A 22,873-nucleotide genomic window follows, 5' to 3' on the forward strand; every position below is an offset into this window, starting at 1 on the left:
AGGCGGATGATTCAAGTGCCTAGTGTTTTAGTGTTTAACGGTAATGAGATCGTAATGAGACAAGCTGCCCCCCCACCCCTACCTTCCAAAGGGCCAAACCACGCCCCCTGTGTTTGGGGAGGGGATGGGCGCATTTCTCTGAAGGATCTTTCGCATATTGCGATTCATAGGAGGAGTATTTTGATTTGTTATTGTTTCGTCGATTAAGGAGGAGTATTTCACTTTTTTTTTTACTGAGGAACACACCTGTTTCCCTTGAATACGAAAAAATGAACCCAAACTTGAATCAATAGAGGACCCGTTGACGACCGATAGACTGGAGTGTTCCCCTTTAAAGTTGTGTTCCATGTGCAAAATGCCATGCATGCGTTCTTTAAATTTATATATATATATATATATCTTCTCTCTACAACCAGAACCAAATAACAATAGTCCTCAGAATTAATTCTCCGTCACATGTTGTCGTCTTCCAAGTGCTTTTCGTTTTTTTTCTGTCATGTGACTGTTTTTTGAAAAAGGCCATTTCCTTCTTCCTGTCATGTGACTGTTCTCTAACAGCCATACCCCTCCTCGTGCCATCTCTTCCCGTCGGCATGGTGAAGCCTCTGTACGCAGTGTTCATGTCTTTGGAAGTGTGCTGTACAGTGTCCATGTCTGTTGAGAAACCAAGAGAAAACGTGTAGTGTTTGGACAACGCGTGGCCACTGCACACAGCGTCGTCTGTGATGACAGAGACCCCCATCTCTCCTTTGGCTAGGACTGTTATCTCAATTCCTAAGATTTTGTCTCTCTTTTCTCTCTCCCCCACTCTCTCTCTCCCCGTCTCTCCCTCTCTCTGCTAATGGTTGTGATATGGTTCTCTCCACAGTGACACGGAACGGGCTGCGTCTCTTAAGATTTCTGTGCCTTTTGAAATGTTTCCCACACTAGGAAATAGGATGAAACTTGACTTAAGGAAAGGTTAAGTCACGTTTTGAGGCTCTTCTGCTCGGTGTGTTTGAAAGGCACACTGGTCGATCTTAGAGCTTCTAAGACCTGAATCTTGAATATGTTGACTTTTTTGATTTATTACATGTTCTTTAAGAGACGGACGGCAAAAACACAAGTATTCGGTATGAGGTAAAAGTATTTCTTAAAACCGACCGTCCATTAAGATTACAAAGTTGCAACTGTCATGTAGTTCATCTAGATCTAATTTTTTTTCCTGATTAAACATTACTCATCTTTTAATCAATGTAAAGGAAATTATGTAACACCCATACAATGGAAATAGTAACAAAACATACTTCACATTTAATACGAGTGCAGCTACTGCGACTGGTGAGCTAAACATGGAGCTGTGTGTAAATGTCTCATTGACTCGGATTGTTTTCATTCTATGGGTTTTATACAGATGGAGACATCCCATAATTAAAGGCCCAATCTAGCATTTGATTTGGATGATAACCTGCATATTATAATATGCTCATGCTATACAAATGATCAAGTTAAAATCAAATCCAACAGCATTTAATTTCAATCGCAAAGACAATAAATCATGATATTTATTCCAATATATTTTATCTTTTTAGGAAACCCTTCCTCAATTCTCAATTTCATCAAAATTCTGGATTGGGACTTAATTATATTAGTTTTTCAAGAAAGTGACTGTCTATATTTCTACACCCTGCCTTCTTTCTTTCTGTCTAAACGTTCTATTGCCTACTAATACAGGTAGAAATGGAATAAACGTCTGTAGTGACGGCGCTTATTACAAGTCATAACAACATCCTGCCTTAACCCGCCGCACCTTGTCGGCCATGTTGGAATACACTCAGCGTCCGTCTGTCCCGGCAGTCGGAGAGGGTAGCGGTTAGCCTAGCCGTTGGGTTTTAACACCAGTGCGCGGCCGGTGTGTCCCTGTCTCTCCCTCTCCCTAGGGAACCTCTAGGGGCGTCTGGGGATTCTGCCGGGTCTGAGAATTTACAAGAGCTTCTGCACCAGTGTATCACTAAAGCCAAGGGAGAGGCGGCCAACAACAATAACAACACCACTTCTCGAAGGAGAACAGGTCAGCAGCGTCCGTGAGGTCCAATCAGAGCTGGGCAGCAGGGGCGTGGCAAAGGGCGGGGCCTGGGTGGCAACGGCCCCCTCAATGTGTTTACCGTGCCGCCTCTGCTAATTCTGCCATGTAAATGAAAATAAATATATATATTGAAGTATAAGGGCTCTACTCTGCTGTGAAGAGAGGCTGACGGGTGTGCTCTGGTAGCCCCCCCCCCTGTTTGAGTCTGTACCTAGTCGCTAAAAATAGTCGAGTTTCTTATATCGACCAATCACTTTATATCGACCAATCACACCGAGAACAGATATCTTTTCATCTTGCAAGCCACTCCTCTGTCTGAGAGACGATCCTATGCCTCTCCTGGTCCATCCCGAATGAGTGAGGCTGCTAGGCAGGACCCGGTCCCACATGTTTGCCTCTCTTTGGGTCTTTCGGGTCTTGCCTCTTTATAACCGCTGTGGTTGTTTCGCAGGTGTGTCCCCTTCTCAGACCCTGCAGAACTCTCAGACGCCACTAGAGGGCGACACCGATCCCCCTGTCCACAAAAAGGAAAAAAAGCATCACAGGAGAAGCCCCTATCTCTACCTGACCTCCCTGCTGCGGGGCAGGCGCTCTGACGAGGACCAGACGGGCATTTTGGCCGGCACAGACTGCGAGGGTCAGAATTATGGAACTCTACCCTGAACCTACAGTTAAAAAAATAATAAAACAAGGCCTGACCTATTGGATCTCGCTCTCTCTCTCTCTCCCTCTCTCTCCCTCTCTCTCTCTCTCTCTCTCTCTCTCTCTCTCTCTCTCGTTCTCTTTCTCTCTCGTTCTCTCTCGTTCTCTCTCGTTCTCTCTCTCTCTCACTCTCTTTCCCAAGCTACTCTGCTACGAAAAAAAAAGCGTGTACAGCAGTGACAACACCAAGCTGAATCCTCAAGGATTAAAAACCTGTCACTGGGATTTTTTGTAGTTCATGACAAAAAAAAAAACGAACAAAAAAAACACGATTGCATTTCTTTGTTTTCCCCCTGGCTACAAGAGGGGGCTTCACCTGGAGAATAAAAATATGCTCTGAAATATATAATGTACATAAAATAGTAAGCCAAGGGGTGGGTGTTGGGGGGGGGATCAAGTCCCCTCTTACAGTAATAAACTACGTGTTGGTTGAATAGGTCACAACAACAAACAAACAATCCACTCACTAGCCATCTACGGGGGGTCCATATCTTTAGGTGTTTGCAGTGATACAGCGAACTGTTAAAACCTGGTGCGTTCTCCTTCAAGGGGGCTTCCGTCTTACCTTTCCTACAATACAAATAGTGTCAGCATCTAACACAGGGTCCTTACCACAAAATATACCTCAAAGTAAGATACAGCGTTTCTATAACTCTTGCGGTATACTGTACGTACCCGACCTTTTTACACATTTAACAAGCGGTGCAAAACGGTTTTCCTTCAAACTCCACACTCCAGACACGCATTTTTGAAGCTTTGCTGAACTTTAACTTGCATATATATAAATATATTTACTTTTTTTTTTTTTTTGCTGATGAATTATCTAATGCCAAGCATGGAAACTCATAATCTTTAAACCATTAGAGGACATTGTCTCAAAGTGCTTGATGGTTGGGTTGTGTTTGAGCTCGTCACCGTGACAACGCTGTCACGACCAGGACGACGCCTAGTCTTTGATCTCGTCTAAGTAACTTGGGGACTCGCGTAAAAGAGGATGGGCTTCTAGGGTTAGAACAGGGTGACGAATCGTGTTGTATGTGTACTATGTGTTAAACTAATATGGACTCATTTGTGAAAGTGGCACATAGCTCTATGTGCCTTTTTTTGCCTTTTTCTCTTTGTTATTTTAACATAAGAATCAACTGCCTTTTCCTTTGCCTTTGTCATATTCGTCTCTTCGAGGAGTGAGGTGCTCCACGATTATTTGTTTAATGGTTTATTTCTCTGCCAAGGACATAGTAGAAAAAAAAGGATGCTGCAGAAAATGCACTATTCTCGGTTTGTTTTTTAGATTTAGTTTTCTATTTTAATGGGATACCTGCTTTGACTGTGTATATTCTAATACTACAAACAAAACTATAACTGAAAAAAGTTCTGGGGTTACAAAATACACTTGAGCTCAGAAACTGTAAACTAATCCATTGTACCGGAAACAGCGGAATGGTACAGAAGCACTGTACATATGTTGTCACGCAGAAGGAAACAATTCATTTAGGATGTTAATTCATAATTCAAAGCAATCTTTACAAAATACTGGACTTGGCTACTTGCTTCACGAAGTGGGGAAAAAAAAACTGAACTGTTGCACGGGCAAAGAGCTGTACATGGAAGTGACAGGGGAAGCATTCAGAAGGCGGCCATTTTGACTGTTTCTCTCCTTAACAACTGTATATTACTTGCTAGCTACTTCTCTATGTTTGTTGATTTTTTTCAAACACTAACCGATAATGAATGTATGTTCTGATGTACAGGAAGTGAATGTCCAGACAAAACAGTACATTGAATGACCTGACAACGCATCATTTAGGCGGCGGTTAAGAAAAACTGTAATTCATGAGCTGGCACAGTTAACATGAGGCAGTCCAAAAATGTCCCGTCCCTCTCTCCATTTTCCTCGAAACACGTCTTAAAAACAGGATTGTTATTAGTCGTTATGTCCGTTGATCTGGTTCCTTTACGTCCTAATGGCTACGGTAACTACTTGCTTTTAGTACATACTTTACAGTGATCTCAAAAAACCCTAGGTCAACCTTTTAGAAGACATATCAGATAGATAAGCATCCAATACTAACTAATCAGATGTTTTCTGACAAATATACGCATGAACAAATCAAACCGATGGGTTACGTTGATTGATATATCATACTCTTTTGACAGGGGTGGTCGGTCAAAAGAGAGTCGGGCGAGAAATCTATGATTCAAAGAGAATATTCTACTTTAGGTATTGGTTTCATGTAAGATACGGGGATACAAAAAAATATCTATATTTGTTATGTACTGTACATGGTGTGTATTGTATTTGTAAAGATGAATCAAACCATGTTTTACAGGAAGATGGTTTATGTAAAAGAGGGTGTGTGCGAGAAAAAGTCGCAGTATTTCCAAGAGAGAAGGCAAGAAATTAGATTATATCGAAGAGAAAACCAATATTTGCTTACCGTACGGCTTTAAGTGAACAATGTTTCTAAAACATTTTGAGGTGCCTCGTTTGTCTAACTTTAGCAGACGTCATCGTTTTACCCCAGAAGATGGATGCTACATCTAAATGTCAGTACCAGTACAATGTATTATCGCCCGAGCCCGCCGGCTGCACAAAAAGGTTTTAGTATCCACTGATGTACAGTAGGCTAGTCCTCAACGCTTTAGAAGCAGAAGTACTAGAAAAACATGGACACAAACTCCCCTGTCCCCCTCCCTGTGAAGAGCACACGTGTAGAACCATCCCAGAATCACTTGCCTTCAGACGTACCCCCCCACCCCGGGCAGAACCGAACCCAAAACGAAGGGGTGTAGGAGGAGCCCAAGACATAGTCATAGTCATGTACAATACCTACTGTGCAACAGATTGTGTTTACATTAGCGTGATGAGCACGGGGAGGATGAAGAAAATAATTAAAGTGTGTTAGAGAGCCTAGTTGCTTTGAACATTACAATTTGGTGCTATGTTTAAACTTTGTGGTGCTGTAGGCTAGAGGTCTAGAGGAGACCTTTTCTTTTGTTTTGATTTGTGTCCACAAGGAAAGATCCAGCCCTCTGTGTCGATCTAACAAAACCTTAGACTCTTAGACACTAGGTTTACTTTTAACATGACAGTTACATGTTGTGATGAGTGATTAGAGACTATTCCGAACACGGAACATATAACTATAACCTTGAATAATGGAGACTTAAGATTACTACTTTCCAGTGAACTCAACACTTCTTTCTATAGTGTTTGCGATGTGTGTCTGTGCTTCCAGGGAGCCCTCTCCAAAGTGAATATATCGATGATTTAATCTGTGTTGATATTGAAAATATTAACCTTAGCATGAGAGGGAAAAACAATATGGAGTGTCACCATTAAAAAAAAGAACAACAACTTTGATTTGGATGTTAGCATTAGCGTATCTAACGAGACACATTAGTGGCAATCTCTGAGTGCACATTCGTCTGTTTGTGAAGAAGAGCTTCTTGATACATATATCAAATACAGGTCTACACAGTTACACAAAGTTCAGTTGACAGCACTGTTTTCAAGCACAGCACTGCAGGGGAATCACCTCAACCACACCCTCTATCTCCTCCACCTTTTACAGTCAGGATCATACTGTACCCAGTGCAGCCACGAGTACTTACCAGTACACCACCCTTTGTATTTCATAACTGGTTCTTTTTGCGAAGATATTTGGAGTCGGTGGGTGGGGAGGGAGAGTAGGTGTGGGTGGGGGGGAAGCTACGACTCATGCATCCAACTCGATGTAGGTTATTTTGGTTTCATTTTTTGATTAATGTATGTAGTCTTCCGCAGGCTCTTTTGCTTACTTGACGAAAAACGTTGTGTGCAGTGTTCACGAGGGCTGCTTTCGGGAGGAACTGTTGGATCCAGTTTTTGTTTTCCGCGTAGAGCTTTTTTAGTGCACCGGTAGGTGCTGCTAGGATAATACTTGGAGCCGATTTCATTTTATTGTATTAAACTTGCATGTGGAGAAAAATACAAACACCTATTTAGCAATCATTCATGGACATCCAAACGGGCTGTTGTTGGACATGAAATAGAATATTTAGTATTTTCTATATTCTCTGTTTTTTCATGTGTACCAGCACTGGGAAACTAGAATGTATTATTACTGTAGGCTATAATAGGCACTACATTGTTGACTGTTTTAACTAATGCTTATACCCAAGCAAACCAAGTAGTGCATAAAAAGAAGGAAAACTAACTACACGTCATGTAATTTTCCACCCATTGAACTCTGTGCTGTAAATTCCATGTTTACATTATGTATTCCATGTCGTTTCGTGCACCAATTGTTACATTTTATCATTTGGGTTCCGATATGTTTCGACATTGTTCATATGTAAATATTTCAAAGCTAGAACATATAATACTTTTTACATGTGTCAGTTTTAGAACGATAACCTGGTGTGTGTGTGTGTGTGTGTGTGTGTGTGTGTGTGTGTGTGTGTGTGTGTGTGTGTGTGTGTGTGTGTGTGTGTGTGTGTGTGTGTGTGTGTGTGTGTGTGTGTGTGTGTGTGTGTGTGTGTGTGCGTTTTATTTTGGTTTGGTTTCCCTTTATAGATTGTGTATGTCATTACATCAGGTATTTCGCGTCACTTAACTTTTACGTGAGCAATTAACTCATACTGTATGGTGCTGTACCAAAGCCTTATGTAAAATACTTGTATTAGGTTGTTTTTTTGTCCAGGGGATATTTTTTATCGTTTTTCTTTGTTGTCAAAGTTCTTGTGTTACCCACTCTTCATGTTCAACTGCCATCAAACTTTGTTCTTCGGAAAACATACAATTCAAACTATTACGCAGTTTAGGCTATTGCCACCTGTGACTTGACATGTTCAGGTCGCAGTCATAGCCGTATATATAAATATACATTGAAAGAAATGCATAGGCTTATGTATGATGGCAAAACACGACAGACATGGACCTAGCACAGGGTCCATGATCTATCTATGGCATGTCTGAGAGAATATAAAAGCAGTGCTGTATTCATATCACCATTTCATTTCATTTGCTTAGTCCCATACAAAATTTTCCTCTCAAATTTTTGTATTTTGATATAATAAAAAAACGAAAAGTGATTGTAATTGTGTTATTGTCTTATAAAAGCACCTTTCACTGCCATCTTTGGGGTTGTAGTTCAGCCGACCGACGCAAGATGTGAGCGTTGAGCCACGATGTGAGACGAGGAGATGAAAGACATTAATAATCAGGTCAAAGAAAAAAATAAGTCCAAAGATTTAGGATCGAGGAAATAGGAACGAACCGTCTGCTGCAAATAAAAAGAATTTGGCTCAAAATCTTTGATATTTTCCATTTCCTTCTTCATCCTAATCGTAATAACCAACTCAGTAAATTCACAACAAGTTATGATATTATATTAAAGACACATTTCTCAATACAGCTTTGTATATAAGCTGTATGCAAAGTGATTGATACAAATTCTATTGCCTGACATCAATTTAAGATATTTGTGATTATATTTGAATTTAACTATGTAAAGGCCATCATTGGCAATGACCTGTGGCTTAGAACAACAGACAGCAGCACCCCTATAAATATGCACCCACCTGTTAAAGGTGAAAGGACGCGAGCGGCACAGGTCTCCATCATCAAGAAATCAACAGATTTGCCTCAATAAGCATTTACTGTTCATTTAGTTATTTCATTCTTTCAACACAATTCGTCCTCCCCCCAAACACTAGTATCTCCCTACGTCTGGCTGCCTTCTCCTCTTCTCCCGTCTCTCGGTCACTCACGGCGAGCGAACCTTCCTCCTGTCGTCCGCGGCCGGGCGCGGGCACGCAACCAGCTGTGCGCGCACCCCGTGACGAGTGCAGGATTTTCTCCAGAGCCGAAGAGGCGTCGGGATCCGTCGGGTCACACAGCAGCAGCGGCGACGCACCTTCAATTGTAGTTTAAACTTTCCAACAAACAACTATGATGTGTTGTGTGACATATTGCCATGCTGCGGGAAACGACGCGCCTGATCGACTGGCCTGATCGATTGGCCTGATCGATTGGCTTCACAACGCTGTGCGTCTCAGAGGAAGCAGCAGAGAGGAGTACTCGCGTGGTGGTGCGGTTACAGGTAGGTGTTTGGCATGGGGAAGGCGACCGAAACCTGTGCTTAGATGATGGTGGAGAAGTTTCTCGAGGATGTTGACGTATTAATGATTTATAAGGTAAAGCTGCGCGGTGAAAAAGCTATCCCGGACCTGCGCTTGTTGCGCAGAAGATGCGCAACCATACTGTGGGCTGTATGTCCAGCAACCTGCTCCCAAAGTTTAGCGCTTTAAATCAGGAACTACAATTATAAGTGAATGAAATGTTGACATAGTGTTTCTGTAGCGAGTATCGCTAGGCTATGGACTGCAATCAGGTTACCCTGCGGTTATTACGATCGACGTCTAAGTCTACCTGTTTGGGTTGAATCGATCGATACATTCACCTCAATACTCAATGATCCTAATGTCATTTATTCATCTTGTCAGTATTATTTAATAATAAACCCTATAGCACTACAGAATACATGTGGGCCAACGAGTCTTTAGTGTTTCAGCCCGATCGGCTGTCTGTCCCACTCAGTCAGTCTGTCTGTCTGTCTGTCTGTCTGTCTGACCACTCAGTCAGTCTGTCTGTCGTCCTCATCGGTGATGCTGTCAGATCCCGTCAGATCGCAGGCTGTGTGGCACGGAGCTCTGTCGCCATCTCCGTCTGTGTGAGATGAAGTAAAGTTAATCACACTCCCACATTTCAAGCAGATTACATAATGCCAAGACTCCCTCCCACCTCATTTGAGATCCTTTTCCCCGCACACGCGCGCACACACACGCGCACGTGACACACCGACACACGTACATGATCACCATGAAGGCAAGTTGGGCCGTGAAATATTAGTCAGCTGTAATATCTGTTCATATGCATGAGCAGAGGGGTTTACAGGTCAGGACCGTGTGTCCGGTCGGGTAGGGGGGGGCTGGGTCTCCCATGGGGCACAGATTCAATGTCCGGGAGCCCCCCACTGAACCGCTGAGTCGTCTCTCCCATCGCCTCCTCTGTTTTCTTGCTACCTCATCCTCAGTCTTAAGGAGCGCATCCAGTCACGATGGACGGGGAGAGGTTACCATGGCAACCGTAGCCTCTCTTTCGCTCTTTCTCCCTCTCTCTTGGTCCGCCCCTCTCTCTCTCTCTCTCTCTCTCTCTCTCTCTCTCTCTCTCTCTCTCTCTCTCTCTCTGCCTCTCTCTACCTCCCTCTAGCTTGCTTGGTCTCTCACTTTCTGTCTCTCTCCGTATCTATCTGTCTCTCTCTCTCTCTCTGCTTCTCTCTCTCTCTCAATTCAATTCAATTCAATTCAATTCAATTCAATTCAATTCAATTGGTCATTGGTCTCTCTCTTTCTCTCTGTCTCTCTCTCTGCCTCTCTCTCTCTCTCAATTCAATTCAATTCAATTCAATTGGTCATTGGTCTCTCTCTTTCTCTCTTTCTCTCTCTCTGCTCCCCTCTCTCTCTCTGCCTCTCTCTACCTCCCTCTAGCTCTCTCTCTCTCTCTCTCTCTCTCTCTCTCTCTCTCTCTCTCTCTCTCTCTCTCTCTCTCTCTCTCTTAACTTCCCTGCTGCGTTCCAGAGGAGAATGCTGATTGGGAAACCTTAAGACAGAACGATAACTTATTGCCCTCCCTCACTGCCATCTGCCCATCTACCCAAAACCAATCTTCTGTTAGTCAGACAGCTCTCTGCAGCAACACTAGTCTAGTAAGGCTAGTTCATCCTCTGGAAGTGTGTGTTGCTATATAGGACAGACAGGAACCGAGCTACCAACAGCACGGCGTGAGGAGATATTTGAGGCCTCCACAGCTCCCCCTCCACCCACTCTACTTCCTGGCCATTCTTTCTGGGTCTCTCTCTGGTTTCCGACACATAAAACGTGACTCATCCCTAACCCATTTACTATGGAGGCTAGTCTGATGTGTACTGGGCACCACTCTGTAGACCCCACGGTCGTGATTAATATGCAGGCATCTGTTCACGTCGAGCCGTCGTTGCCCATGTATTTAATAAAACACCAGATAAATGGCCTTCACATAGGCTTTGCCCTAGTTCCCTTTAGGCATTTCTAGCATGTAGGCCATCGGACGCACACTGTCTCATTCTCCTCAACGACACACTTATACCTTTGTCTGTGTGTTATTTGTAATTATTCAGAATTCATTTACAATTAGGGTATGCTTTTATCCAAAGTGTCGTACAACGGATCACACACACATTCACACACCGACAGCGGAGCCAACCCTGCAAGGCAAAATCCAGCTCGTTAGGAGCAGTTAGGTGAGATGCCTTGCTCACAGACCCCTTGCCGATCTGCTACGATGAGCCTGGGATTTGAACTATCAACCTTCCGGTTACCAGCCGACCTGCTCTACATCCTGAGCTAAGCCTCACTGAGGTCATAAAAAGATCCCAGGGGACTTATCGCAAAGAGTAGGGGATTCCCCGGTGTCCTGGCTAAAACTGCCCAACCAGGCTCATTCAATCTGGCCCCCTAATCATCCCCCTGTATAATTGGCTGATTCATTAATTCCCACACTCTCCACCTCAAGCTGGTGGTTGGTGAGCATCCTGGACCGATTGGCTGCCATGCATCACCCAAGTGGGACTGACACACTGGTGGTGGTTGGTGAGGTCCCCCCCCCCTTCACTGTAAGCGCTTTGAGTTTCCAGAAAAAAAACTATTTCGATTTAATGAATTATTATTATTATTCAGCCAACCTTTTAGACATTATTTTTAGGTGTTTAGTATGCATCATAACACTTTTGGACTCTGCACCGTACCATACGCCGTCGATGGCATACTCGACATGGTGGTAGTCCTGGTGATGCGTGATTATTCAACCACAGTGGCCGCGTGGTGGTTGTATGAAGCCCAGTAGATAGTTCTGCGTGGGAGTGTCCCTGTAGGCATCCCTGAGCAAGATGCTGTATTAACACTCACCTGCTCCTTAGTGACTGACGTCTCGATTCACTGTAGGGGGCTTTGCAACCCTGTCTCGTCAAAATTACGTTCCCATAGAACTATTCGGCATTCTCAATTACGTTTGTCATAAAACGTATTTTGTCCGCGATTACGTTTTATTGAACGTATTGCAAATACGTTCGTCCTCAGCCTATTTTTTGCCATTCATTAACCTCTAGGATTATGTTTGGTTGAAACGTATCCCAGATAGGTTAGATGTCAACGTATAGCACATTATTGTCATTAAGGCATATCTTCCTTTCAGGGAACGTTTCATTTAACGTATTTTGTCTGAAAAATGTATCTTGGCCGTGAATACGTTTTATTGAACATATCGCAAATACGTTCGTTGTCAGCCTATTGTTTTGCCATTTATTAACCTCTAGGATTAGTATCCCAGATAGGTTAAATGTCAACGTATAGCACATTATTGTCATTAAGGCATATCTCCCTTTCAGGGAACGTTTCATTTAACGTATTTTGTCTGAAAAACGTATCTTGGCTGTGGATACGTGTTATTGAACATATCGCAAATACGTTCGTTGTCAACCTATTTTTTGCCATTCATTTACCTCTAGGATTATGTTTGGTTGAAACGTATTCCAAATATGTTAAATGTCAACGTATAGCACATTATTGTCATTAAGGCATATTTCCCTTTCGGGAAACGTTTCATTTAACGTTATTTTGTCCCTGATTACGTCTTATTGAACATATTGCAAATAGGTTCGTTCTCAACATTTTTGTTGTTATTTATTTAAGCTACCTCTTGGATTACAGGCTACATTTAATTGAAACGTATCCTTAATAGGCTACGTTAAATTTCGATAACACATTATTGTCAGCATGTAGGCATAGGTCTACCTCTCGGGGAAGCGTACGTTTGATTGTAATGTTAATAGTCCAACGTTATATCAACATGTCACAAGAGGAGAAATTAGCTGCTGACGGGGTAACTGTAGGAGCGGGGGTTGCTTTGTTGATTTCTTTATCTAGGGCTATAGCTGTGGTCAAAGCGGGAAGTGTGCGTTGTCTGGGCGGCTGCCTGAACTGAGCTGCAGGAAATTATGTTCACACGTTTCTTCATTCATTCATGAAGGCTATACCGGTGAACGGTGACGTCAGACTCACGCCCACCTACAAACCAATCAATGTCCAGTATCAGCCTGTCCTCTCGGAAAATACGACCACGTAGGTGGTTTGTTCCGCCACAGATTACGACCCATTGGAATTTATCCAAAACGAGCGAACGAGGCCCTCTACATGTGCGGGGAACCCTTTCTCATCAAAATTACGTTCCCAGAGAACTATTCGGCATTCTCAATTACATTTGTCTAAAAAACGTTTTTTGTCCGTGATTACGTTTTATTGAACATATTGTAATGACCTCGCCGGTGACATAACGATGTCGAGTCATTAGTAATTGAAGGAACTTTTAATGGACCAAAACCAGGTCACTGAAACCCGTAACCAACGGCAGAAATCCCACCCAAAACAAACCCCGGTTACCCCGGCAACCCCCAACACGGTCTCACTCACGTGCAGGCCCCCACCCTCGTGTTCTTCCAAGGCCCTCCCCCAGCTGACCTAATGATTCGCCCCCACACACACACACACAAGCACACACAAGCACACACACGCACGCACAGACACACAGACACAGACACACACACACACACACACACACACAATCAGAAGCATGTAAATATCTTCACGGTGGCGTAAGAGGACGAACAAGGTGTCCTTCAACATCTACGCTTCCAGGCGATTGCAACGGTGCCACACATGAGCATATTCGAACATGTTTAATGGTAGTAATTAGCTGTCGAAATTGGAGGCCTTAATCAATACTGAGCAGCTATTGATTTGCTTCCCGATAAAGATTAGTCACAAATGACATGTTATTTAGCATCTACACATTGAGCTGAGTCCAATGACACCAAGAACGACACTCTAGCTAATGGTAACATGTATTTTACATGGTACACCTAGGTCTAGGACATGATCTCGGTGTAGCAAGAGGCCGAGCTTGATCTCATTGGACTCAGCTTAACGTGTAGATGCTAATTAACATGTAATTTGTCAAAAATCTCCATCGGGAAGCAAATCTATAGCTGGTCATTATTGATAAAGGCCTCCAAAATCGACAGCTAATTACTACCCCGAAACATATTCAAATATGATCATGTGTGGCACTGTTGCAATCGTCTCGAAACGTAGATGTCAAAGGACACCTTGTTTGCTCTGTTGCACCCCCGGGAAGATATTTTCATACTTCTAATGGATTGATTCATATTTTAAGGTTCTCGGAGGGAGACTTTAAGTGGCTGCAGCAGAAGTGTTGAGACGAAAGATGATATCAAGAGATTTATAGAATATTCCCATTCACATTATGATTCTTCGTCGTAACATCCGACCAAACATCCTTTACATTCACAGAGCGAAGATTATGAAAGTCCAGGCTCAGCAAGTGCTCCATCTCGTTGCACCTGCACCCAGCGGCTCGCTTGCAAGATTTTGGCCTGAAGTTCTTCCCAGACCTATACCCTAACAGTCCAATATGCATATCTGAGAATCAGGCCTCTCTTCAATAATGACAAAATGTAATGAGAGAAATACAGATTCACTTTTTGTTATCTCATAAGCGGCGTGGTGCCGGCTCCTTTTGACCTTTTGACCCCAGACTTCAAAGAGGTGGCCACAGGCCAGCGCTGTCTACACACATTAAGCCACAAATGTACACCTCCATCCCGCAAAAAATGGGGCCTAGAAACTAATCTCTGTCTTATGTACATTGACTGTACTGTTGGAGGTCACGCCCCTTTTCCAGCCTTTTCGAGATAGCTAGGGATGCTAAAATGTTTACACACATATCCCGGGGCCCCGTGAACGACATATCCGAGATTTGGAGTTCTAGCCCTTAGAGAAAAAAAGTTTTCCCAAATGGAGTGTCATTTGGACAAAGCCCCTCAGAAGTGTAGCCTGCAAGACCTAATGGTTCAGAATGTGGTGGAAAAACAGTTTTTGAGATAGGAAGGTCCTACCGCCCTGAAATTTTAATACCTTATTCTAGGGCCTAACTGGGACTTCCGCACCGAAACTTGGCCCGGTCAGACCCCGAGGGCAGGAAGGGGGGGCCCTTCCTGCCCGAAACTTGGCCCGGTCAGACCCCGCGTCCTTTGAGACCCCCTTTGATATATAAGAGACGCTATACAGCTTACTTAAATGTTGTCGACTCAGTCACCTATTGCATCACTTCCTTTAGGGCTTCGGCCTCCTAATTGATCATTGTAGTAGGCTATAATTGAATGCCCCCTTTCATATATATACCTCCACCACTGGGACGTGGCAACAATTCTCCAAATCCATATGGGGAGGGGGGGGATGCTTGTGGACAGTAGGGGTTTACCCTAGACATAAATAGGAAGTAAAATCAGGAGAAGGAATGACCTCTCACAAATATTTATTGAATAAATTGTTTCAAATAACCCTCCCTCGTTAAATCAATGAGCTTGGTGTTTTGCTTTCAAAAAAAAGTTATAGAAGAAGTCTAAACTGCAGAAAATAAACACATCCAAGCTGCCTTTTAAGGATACCTTGGAATAACTGTCTATTTTTCAACCATCGGACCCTAGTTTACGACAAAAACAACCCAATTGACGGCAGCTCCTTTGCCGCGTGGTTTTTAGAGTTATTAGAGGGGGCGGTCGATAGCAACCACCATAGCAACCATGACGGTCAAGTGACTGGATTCAGCCCCGTTGAAAAAAATAGAATACCTCCCTACACACTCAGTAGTAGATTAATGATATTTAAATTATTATTATGACCATGAAGTCTTTATTTGCATGGGTTTACATTTCGTTGTGTAGCATGGAAAAATCGGAGAAACACTCCCATTCAGAATGCATTGGTTTACACTTCGTTCTTTGGAGCACGGTTATTTTTATTGATTTATTTATTTTCCGTTTTTGAGAAGTTGAGGATTTTTCTGCAATAATCCAAAATCCAATGGAAAACCCGTTGGCTTTTTGTCAAGGGAACCGAGGGCGACGCTCACTTCCGGGTTTGCCAACATACGTCATCCCTCTCCACCACTCTATACTGTAAAAACACATGTTCAAGTTGAATGATAATGCATGAATTTATTCTTTATTCTGCCATAGTAACACGGTAAATAAATTGCAAAAATAGGCTGAGAACGAATTCGTATTTACGATATTGTAGCGACCCTGGGACAATTAAATTGTTTGTGTATTATGTGTTGCATTGTATTTCGTTGTCCGTTATGCCAGTTGTTCTGTGTGCATGTATTGTAATGTTCTTCTTGTCAATCAGTGTGAGGGCGAATCATTAGGTCAGCTGGGGGAGGGCCTTGGAAGAACACGAGGGTGGGGGCCTGCACGTGAGTGAGACCGTGTTGGGGGTTGCCGGGGTAACCGGGGTTTGTTTTGGGTGGGATTTCTGCCGTTGGTTACGGGTTTCAGTGACCTGGTTTTGGTCCATTAAAAGTTCCTTCAATTACTAATGACTCGACATCGTTATGTCACCGGCGAGGTCATTACAATATGTTCAATAAAACGTAATCACGGACAAAAAACGTTTTTTAGACAAATGTAATTGAGAATGCCGAATAGTTCTCTGGGAACGTAATTTTGATGAGAAAGGGTTCCCCGCACATGTAGAGGGCCTCGTTCGCTCGTTTTGGATAAATTCCAATGGGTCGTAATCTGTGTAATCTGGCGGAACAAACCACCTACGTGGTCGTATTTTCCGAGAGGACAGGCTGATACTGGACATTGATTGGTTTGTAGGTGGGCGTGAGTCTGACGTCACCGTTCACCGGTATAGCCTTCATGAATGAATGAAGAAACGTGTGAACATAATTTCCTGCAGCTCAGTTCAGGCAGCCGCCCAGACAACGCACACTTCCCGCTTTGACCACAGCTATAGCCCTAGATAAAGAAATCAACAAAGCAACCCCCGCTCCTACAGTTACCCCGTCAGCAGCTAATTTCTCCTCTTGTGACATGTTGATATAACGTTGGACTATTAACATTACAATCAAACGTACGCTTCCCCGAGAGGTAGACTTATGCCTACATGCTGACAATAATGTGTTATCGAAATTTAACGTAGCCTATTAAGGATACGTTTCAATTAAATGTAGCCTGTAATCCAAGAGGTAGCTTAAATAAATAACAACAAAAATGTTGAGAACGAACCTATTTGCAATATGTTCAATAAGACGTAATCAGGGACAAAATAACGTTAAATGAAACGTTTCCCGAAAGGGAAATATGCCTTAATGACAATAATGTGCTATACGTTGACATTTAACATATTTGGAATACGTTTCAACCAAACAGAATCCTAGAGGTAAATGAATGGCAAAAAATAGGTTGACAACGAACGTATTTGCGATACGTTCAATAACACGTATCCACAGCCAAGATACGTTTTTCAGACAAAATACGTTAAATGAAACGTTCCCTGAAAGGGAGATATGCCTTAATGACAATAATGTGCTATACGTTGACATTTAACCTATCTGGGATACTAATCCTAGAGGTTAATAAATGGCAAAACAATAGGCTGACAACGAACGTATTTGCGATATGTTCAATAAAACGTATTCATGGCCAAGATACATTTTTCAGACAAAATACGTTAAATGAAACGTTCCCTGAAAGGAAGATATGCCTTAATGACAATAATGTGCTATACGTTGACATTTAACCTATCTGGGATACGTTTCAACCAAACATAATCCTAGAGGTTAATGAATGGCAAAAAATAGGCTGAGGACGAACGTATTCGCAATACGTTCAATAAAACGTAATCGCGGACAAAATACGTTTTATGACAAACGTAATTGAGAATGCCGAATAGTTCTCTGGGAACGTAATTTTGACGAGACAGGGTTGGGCTTTGGAGACACAGTACTGCTGAAATGACTTTGTAGTGTTTAGGCTCTGTTGTAGTTCTCTGTTTCAGGTTATATGGCAGCCAGATCAACAGGCAGCTTAGTTCCCATCTGTGTTCCAAGTGCGGTACCGTTTGCCAGGAAATGTTTGGTGTTTTTTGCTTCATTTAAGTAATTGGTAAATGTCATAGGTCTCATAGGACTCTTCCTATGTCTTGCCTATCTCAAAACCATCAAAAATATTTCCCATCAATGTATTTGCACAGCCTGTAGCATAGAGAATTTTTCATATTTCCTGTTTTAAATGTTAATTCACACTGCTGCGGTTTTGTTTGTTGAGTGTGTTACAAAAAAAAACATTTGGGCACAACCGACTTGTTCCTGGATGTGCGTCGGCAACTCCTCGTTTGATGACTCAACCACAGAGTATGCGTTTAGATATGTCTCAACTATTTACCTTGGCATCTGCCGTAGTTAATGACACTCATAAGTGAGATATGTCTTAACTATGTCCAATGGCGTATATTTTGCTTTGATGATTACCTCATCTAAACCTATGTTGTCTCCGCTCAAAGCCATCCACATGCAAACAGAGCTGCTAAGTCTGTGACCAGACCGGCATCACTGGCCTATGAGGGCCCAGCGGGGAGTGTTGTCAGTCTTGCAGTGGGCCCTACTAGGCCTGTGCTGTATGTTCCCCACATGAGTATATCATCTCTTTCCTCGCGCTGACAGGAAACAAGTCGTGCAAGCACAGTGGAGGTGTGTAACCATTCACAGCCAAACCATCACCCACAATTCTGTATTGTAGTTGCATACCTTGTATTTGTTCTTCTACATGTGAAGTGGTGTGGGTGTGGTAGGAATGTTGAATACAATTTAATAACAATGAGTTTTGTCTTGTAATTGTGCGGTGCATTGCCATGAAAACCCTAAGCCTTGCTTTATTTTTGGCTTTACTTGAATTTGTCTTGAGTCGTTTTGTGTAGGCGTTAGTTAGTAGGTGCTTGGAAGGCAATGATAACAGTTATCATTAAGGCTTAATAGACAATTACCAGTTGGCCCAATCCTAATACAGGAAGCACATAACTAGGTCTACTGCCTTTTCTGAAGAAGATGGCGTAGCAATGTTCTGCACTTCTGACTTCTTCACACCTGTTCATGTTGACTCCAAACAGCTTGTTTCGTCGAGCCATTTCTCAAGTCGATTTGTAACGTAGCGTATCGTTCATTCACCCAGCAGCGTTTCTTCCTGAGAGGCCAGAGATAACATTGTGCAACAGAGCTGGGTCTGGTTTAGCCTGTAGCCTATAAGTATGTTTGCTGTTGGATTCTGCTGAGTCAGGGGTCTGGCAGTAGTGTCAGTCAGCAACACTGTGGTGGCCTGGGGCCAACTGTGCGGTTGGGAAGAGCTACTATGCCCTGGCTGACAATACATCTCCGATCAGACGTCTGCCCTGTCAGGGACGCACTGTCCAGGGGATCATTTGAAACCCACCCAACGTATGGTATTGGTGTTGGAGAATATGGCAGAAACATTACTTACCCATTACTTTTACTTTGTACCCATTGGGTACAAAGTAAACCCATGTGGGTATTGGGTACAAGCCCACAAGCCCTCTCAGACAACGGGGTTTATGGAAAACATGCGTTGTTGTTTTTTGAAGGAGGAATATTAACTCTTTACCTCATAGTTTCTGTAATGTTTAGTAATGATAGTAAGAGTCAGTTCAACCCGTCATTTTGAATGGCGAGAACCTCGTCAAATAAGAGATGACACCCCCGCTATTCATCTTCTGTAATCCTGAGCAGTTCAAGAGTTTGAAGGTTCATCCAAGTGTGAGGCTGTTTGTTTGGTCTCACCCCGGTGTCTTTGTTATCAAGGCTCATCCCTGTGTGCATGTTTGTTTTGACTCGTAAAGGGGAAATTGCACCGGTGCATTCAGTGGGGTCTGGTTTCAAGCTTATCAGGACATTCTTTCAGTTAGGTTTCACTACAGTAGGGAAGATGGAGAGATAATCCACTTGGATCTACTTACACGCATCTCTGTCGTAGAGACAGAAGAGAATCCCACGTCTTGGCCACCAACGGCATTCAGACTCTGAATACACAAAGCATTCAAAAGCATAACAAGCATGCTTTTATATATAATGATTAAGTCGGCTATGGAATGTCTCCTCGCCGTCTCTATCTTGAGATTAACTTGACTTGGCTGGGTGGCCTTTTGAAATTAAACGAATGTCTGGGAGAAATAGCTCTGCATCGTTTGCATCTTCTTCACCAAAGCACCTTGAGGGAGCTGAAGCATGATGTCATCGGCTATTACAGTGTCTGCTGGCTGCTGGATGTACAGCCTCGAGACCATTCTCGCTTTAGCCTCGCTGGGCTGGCGACGTCCAGAGCTTTCGCTTCACACTCTTCTCGTTCGTCCTCCTCTCCATTCTAACCACCCACCTTTCCTCCATCTCTCCCTCCCTCCTCCTCCCCCTCCCTCCTGTCTCTGTCTCTCTCTCTCTCTCTCTCGCTCTTCCCCCTCCCACTCCTCCTCTCCTCCTCCTAAGCGGGCTGTTGCGGTAAGGCAACATCATGGAGGCTGGATGCGCGGTTGCCGCGGTGATCGAGAACGCTGCCTCCGGACCAGGGGGAGAAGCAGGAAGTGGTGACGTCCCTGAAGGGTGAGTCCCTTCGCATGGAACCCGCTCGTAGACACGCAGCGCAGGCATGTGGGCGTGTGCGTGTGGGCGTGTGTGTTTGTTCCCACGCTAGGCATGTTGTCAGCCATGTGGAGGCTTGTGCCTTTCTGTGTACAAGCTCAAAATAGACTCAGTGCTAGGCTAGGCTTTGGTGCTGTGTGTGTGTATCTGTGCGGGTTTATGTGCGGGTGTGTAGGTGGAATGAGAGGATGGGCGAAAGAAAATCAGTCGAGTTGTCTATGCGGTGGGAGGGCGAGGACGGTGTGTTTGGATGAAGGTGACTGCATGCCCTGCTCTCGCTCACACCGTCGGTGAATGCAGATCGTAATCATTATGTTTCAGAGAGATATGCTCTCGTTCCCTGGTCTCTCCTGGGCCTGAAGGGATGAGGATACATCAGTCTGCCAGAGGAGCTTAGCTTGTCTGTGTGAACACATCTGTAAAGTGCTTATCTTCTTCTCTCACACACGTTTTGTACGGTATTTTAATCGATTTGTCTGTGTTCATCCCTTCGTTGGCATTCGTTTTAATGTAATTTTAATCTATTTATTTTACGCCTGTCCGATTTATCAAGCCTAATTTGTTTAAAGTGAAGCACCTTTTTCACCTGATACTGCACGTGTGTTACATAAACATATCACAATGGTTATTGGTTATTGTGTCACTGTTATGTTTATTATGGTCCTGCTGGTTATGACTGTTGTCAGTATGAAAGGCGGGACGCCGTGTGACTCCCGTGGAGTGTGGCTCTCATGCTTAATAAAACCTGTGCTGATTGGACGAGGCCTCCACTCCCCAACGAACTCACTGACTCACTGGGAAGTTTTCTGAAACACTCCCTTGTGGCTGGAGCGCGCTGAATAGAAGGGCTTTGGTTACCCCATGAACACACAAAGGCCACTCACACCAGGGCTGGCCAATATGGGCTAGCGCTGTGTTTGATAAAGGATGGCCAGCTTCCTTGACGGTGAGGAAGTGGTTGAAGTCCCTCAGATGTCTGGGTCGATTATTACCTTGACGTGTTCATTATTTCAACATGTTTGTTTGTTTCTCCTTTGTTTCCCCTTTTTGGTGTTTTTTTTATCCACCTGTCATAGTGTAATGTATTCATCGCTGCCTGCCTGGTGGCATGCACACACACACACACACACACACAGTAACAACCTGTGAATGCCCCTCTCTCTCCCACGTTCGCCCTCTGTGTATCTGGACAAAGCGAATCACAATGTACAGGAACACTCATTGTTCACCATTCACGCCTTCTCTTATACCATATACCTTTCAGACCTTGTGCCTCCGACGGAGCCAAAGATGACGCCTTACCACCACCAGCTATAACCCCCAACCCAGAGAAGACCCCCCAAGAGCTGTCCACTGCCAGGGTACGAACACCCACACACACGCCCATGTGACCCCACGGTGACCCGCGATTGGTCGACACACCCGACCCTGCAGTTTACGACAGCCGGGAGTTCAAAGTCTGACGCTAGCGGGCTAACAGTGTCCCGTACTGAATGCGTAGGGGGGGAAATGGCCGCTGCGTGTTCACCGCGAGACGGCTGGTTATGGGTGGTGGGTCGTTGACGTTGGCTCCTGTTTTACTCTCGGCCAGATGGGGAGCGATGACGTCACCGAGCCCCCCCCGGCGGCGGAGCCACTCCTGCGCTCCTGCGTGAGCACGGCCAGCATGAAGGTCAAACACATGAAGAAGTAGGTCCCACCCGCGACACCTCGGCTGCTATTATGGGCTGTAAACCAGGGCTCCTATCCAGGCCAGGGAGCCGTAAGACGAAAAAAAAGCGTGGATGGGTGTCAGGCGGATTAGTGGACCTGCTGTCTCCGCCCGTCTTCAATGGGCCCAGTGTCTTTTTGTTTGCTCTTCTTCCCTTGTTCCTTGTTTGTTCTCCGTTTATCCTGCTCTCTCTTTAACTCGTTCTCCCTGCTCTCTCTCTCTTACTCATTCTCCCTGCTCTCTCTCGTCCTGTCTGACTCAGGCTCCTTTTCTCTCAATCTCTGACTCTCTTGCCCCCTGGGTTTGATTGCATTCTTTCGCCCATTTTTTCTTTCTCTGTTCCCTCTTACACTTTCTTTCTCACTCTCTCTCTGCTCACACTTTCACTCTCTTTCTCATTCTGTCTCTGCTCTCACTTTCACTGTCTTTCTTACTCTCTCACTCTTTCTCTGCTCTCAATTTTACTGACTGTCTTTCTTGCTCTCACTCTTTCTGCTCTCTCTCAATCTCTCTGCTCTCTCTCACTCTCTGCTCACTCTCACCCTCTCTGCTCACCCTCACTCTCTCTGCTCACTCTCATTCTCTCTGTTCTCTCTCACTCGCTCTGCTCACTCTCACTCTTTCTGCTCACTCTCAATCTCTCTGCTATCTCTCACTCTCTCTGCTCTCTCTCACTCTCTCTGCTCTCTCTCACTCTCTCTGCTCTCTCTCACTCTCTCTGATGGGCTGTGTTTCTGCGTCCCTC

The 22,873-nt window shown here is 44.1% G+C and overlaps 2 protein-coding genes across 2 annotated transcripts in view; both read left to right on the forward strand.

Moving 5' to 3' along the window:
• igsf9ba (immunoglobulin superfamily, member 9Ba) overlaps positions 1 to 2,768 on the forward strand; it is a 46,573-nt gene extending 43,805 nt beyond the window's left edge. The window contains exons 18-19 of the mRNA XM_056610787.1: positions 1,920 to 2,050; positions 2,517 to 2,768. Coding sequence (XP_056466762.1) covers positions 1,920 to 2,050; positions 2,517 to 2,728 — 343 coding nt within the window. The 3' untranslated portion in view covers positions 2,729 to 2,768. The remainder of the gene's footprint in view (positions 1 to 1,919; positions 2,051 to 2,516) is intronic.
• A 5,864-nt stretch (positions 2,769 to 8,632) lies between these two features.
• The window catches only part of arhgap32a (Rho GTPase activating protein 32a), a 34,413-nt gene continuing 20,172 nt past the window's right edge, over positions 8,633 to 22,873 (forward strand). The window contains exons 1-4 of the mRNA XM_056610788.1: positions 8,633 to 8,853; positions 20,265 to 20,378; positions 21,682 to 21,778; positions 22,009 to 22,106. Of these exons, the coding sequence (XP_056466763.1) occupies positions 20,290 to 20,378; positions 21,682 to 21,778; positions 22,009 to 22,106 (284 nt within the window). The 5' untranslated portion in view covers positions 8,633 to 8,853; positions 20,265 to 20,289. The remainder of the gene's footprint in view (positions 8,854 to 20,264; positions 20,379 to 21,681; positions 21,779 to 22,008; positions 22,107 to 22,873) is intronic.

Source organism: Gadus chalcogrammus, chromosome 16 (assembly GCF_026213295.1).
Source record: "Gadus chalcogrammus isolate NIFS_2021 chromosome 16, NIFS_Gcha_1.0, whole genome shotgun sequence".
NCBI classification, from domain to species: Eukaryota; Metazoa; Chordata; class Actinopteri; order Gadiformes; family Gadidae; genus Gadus; species Gadus chalcogrammus.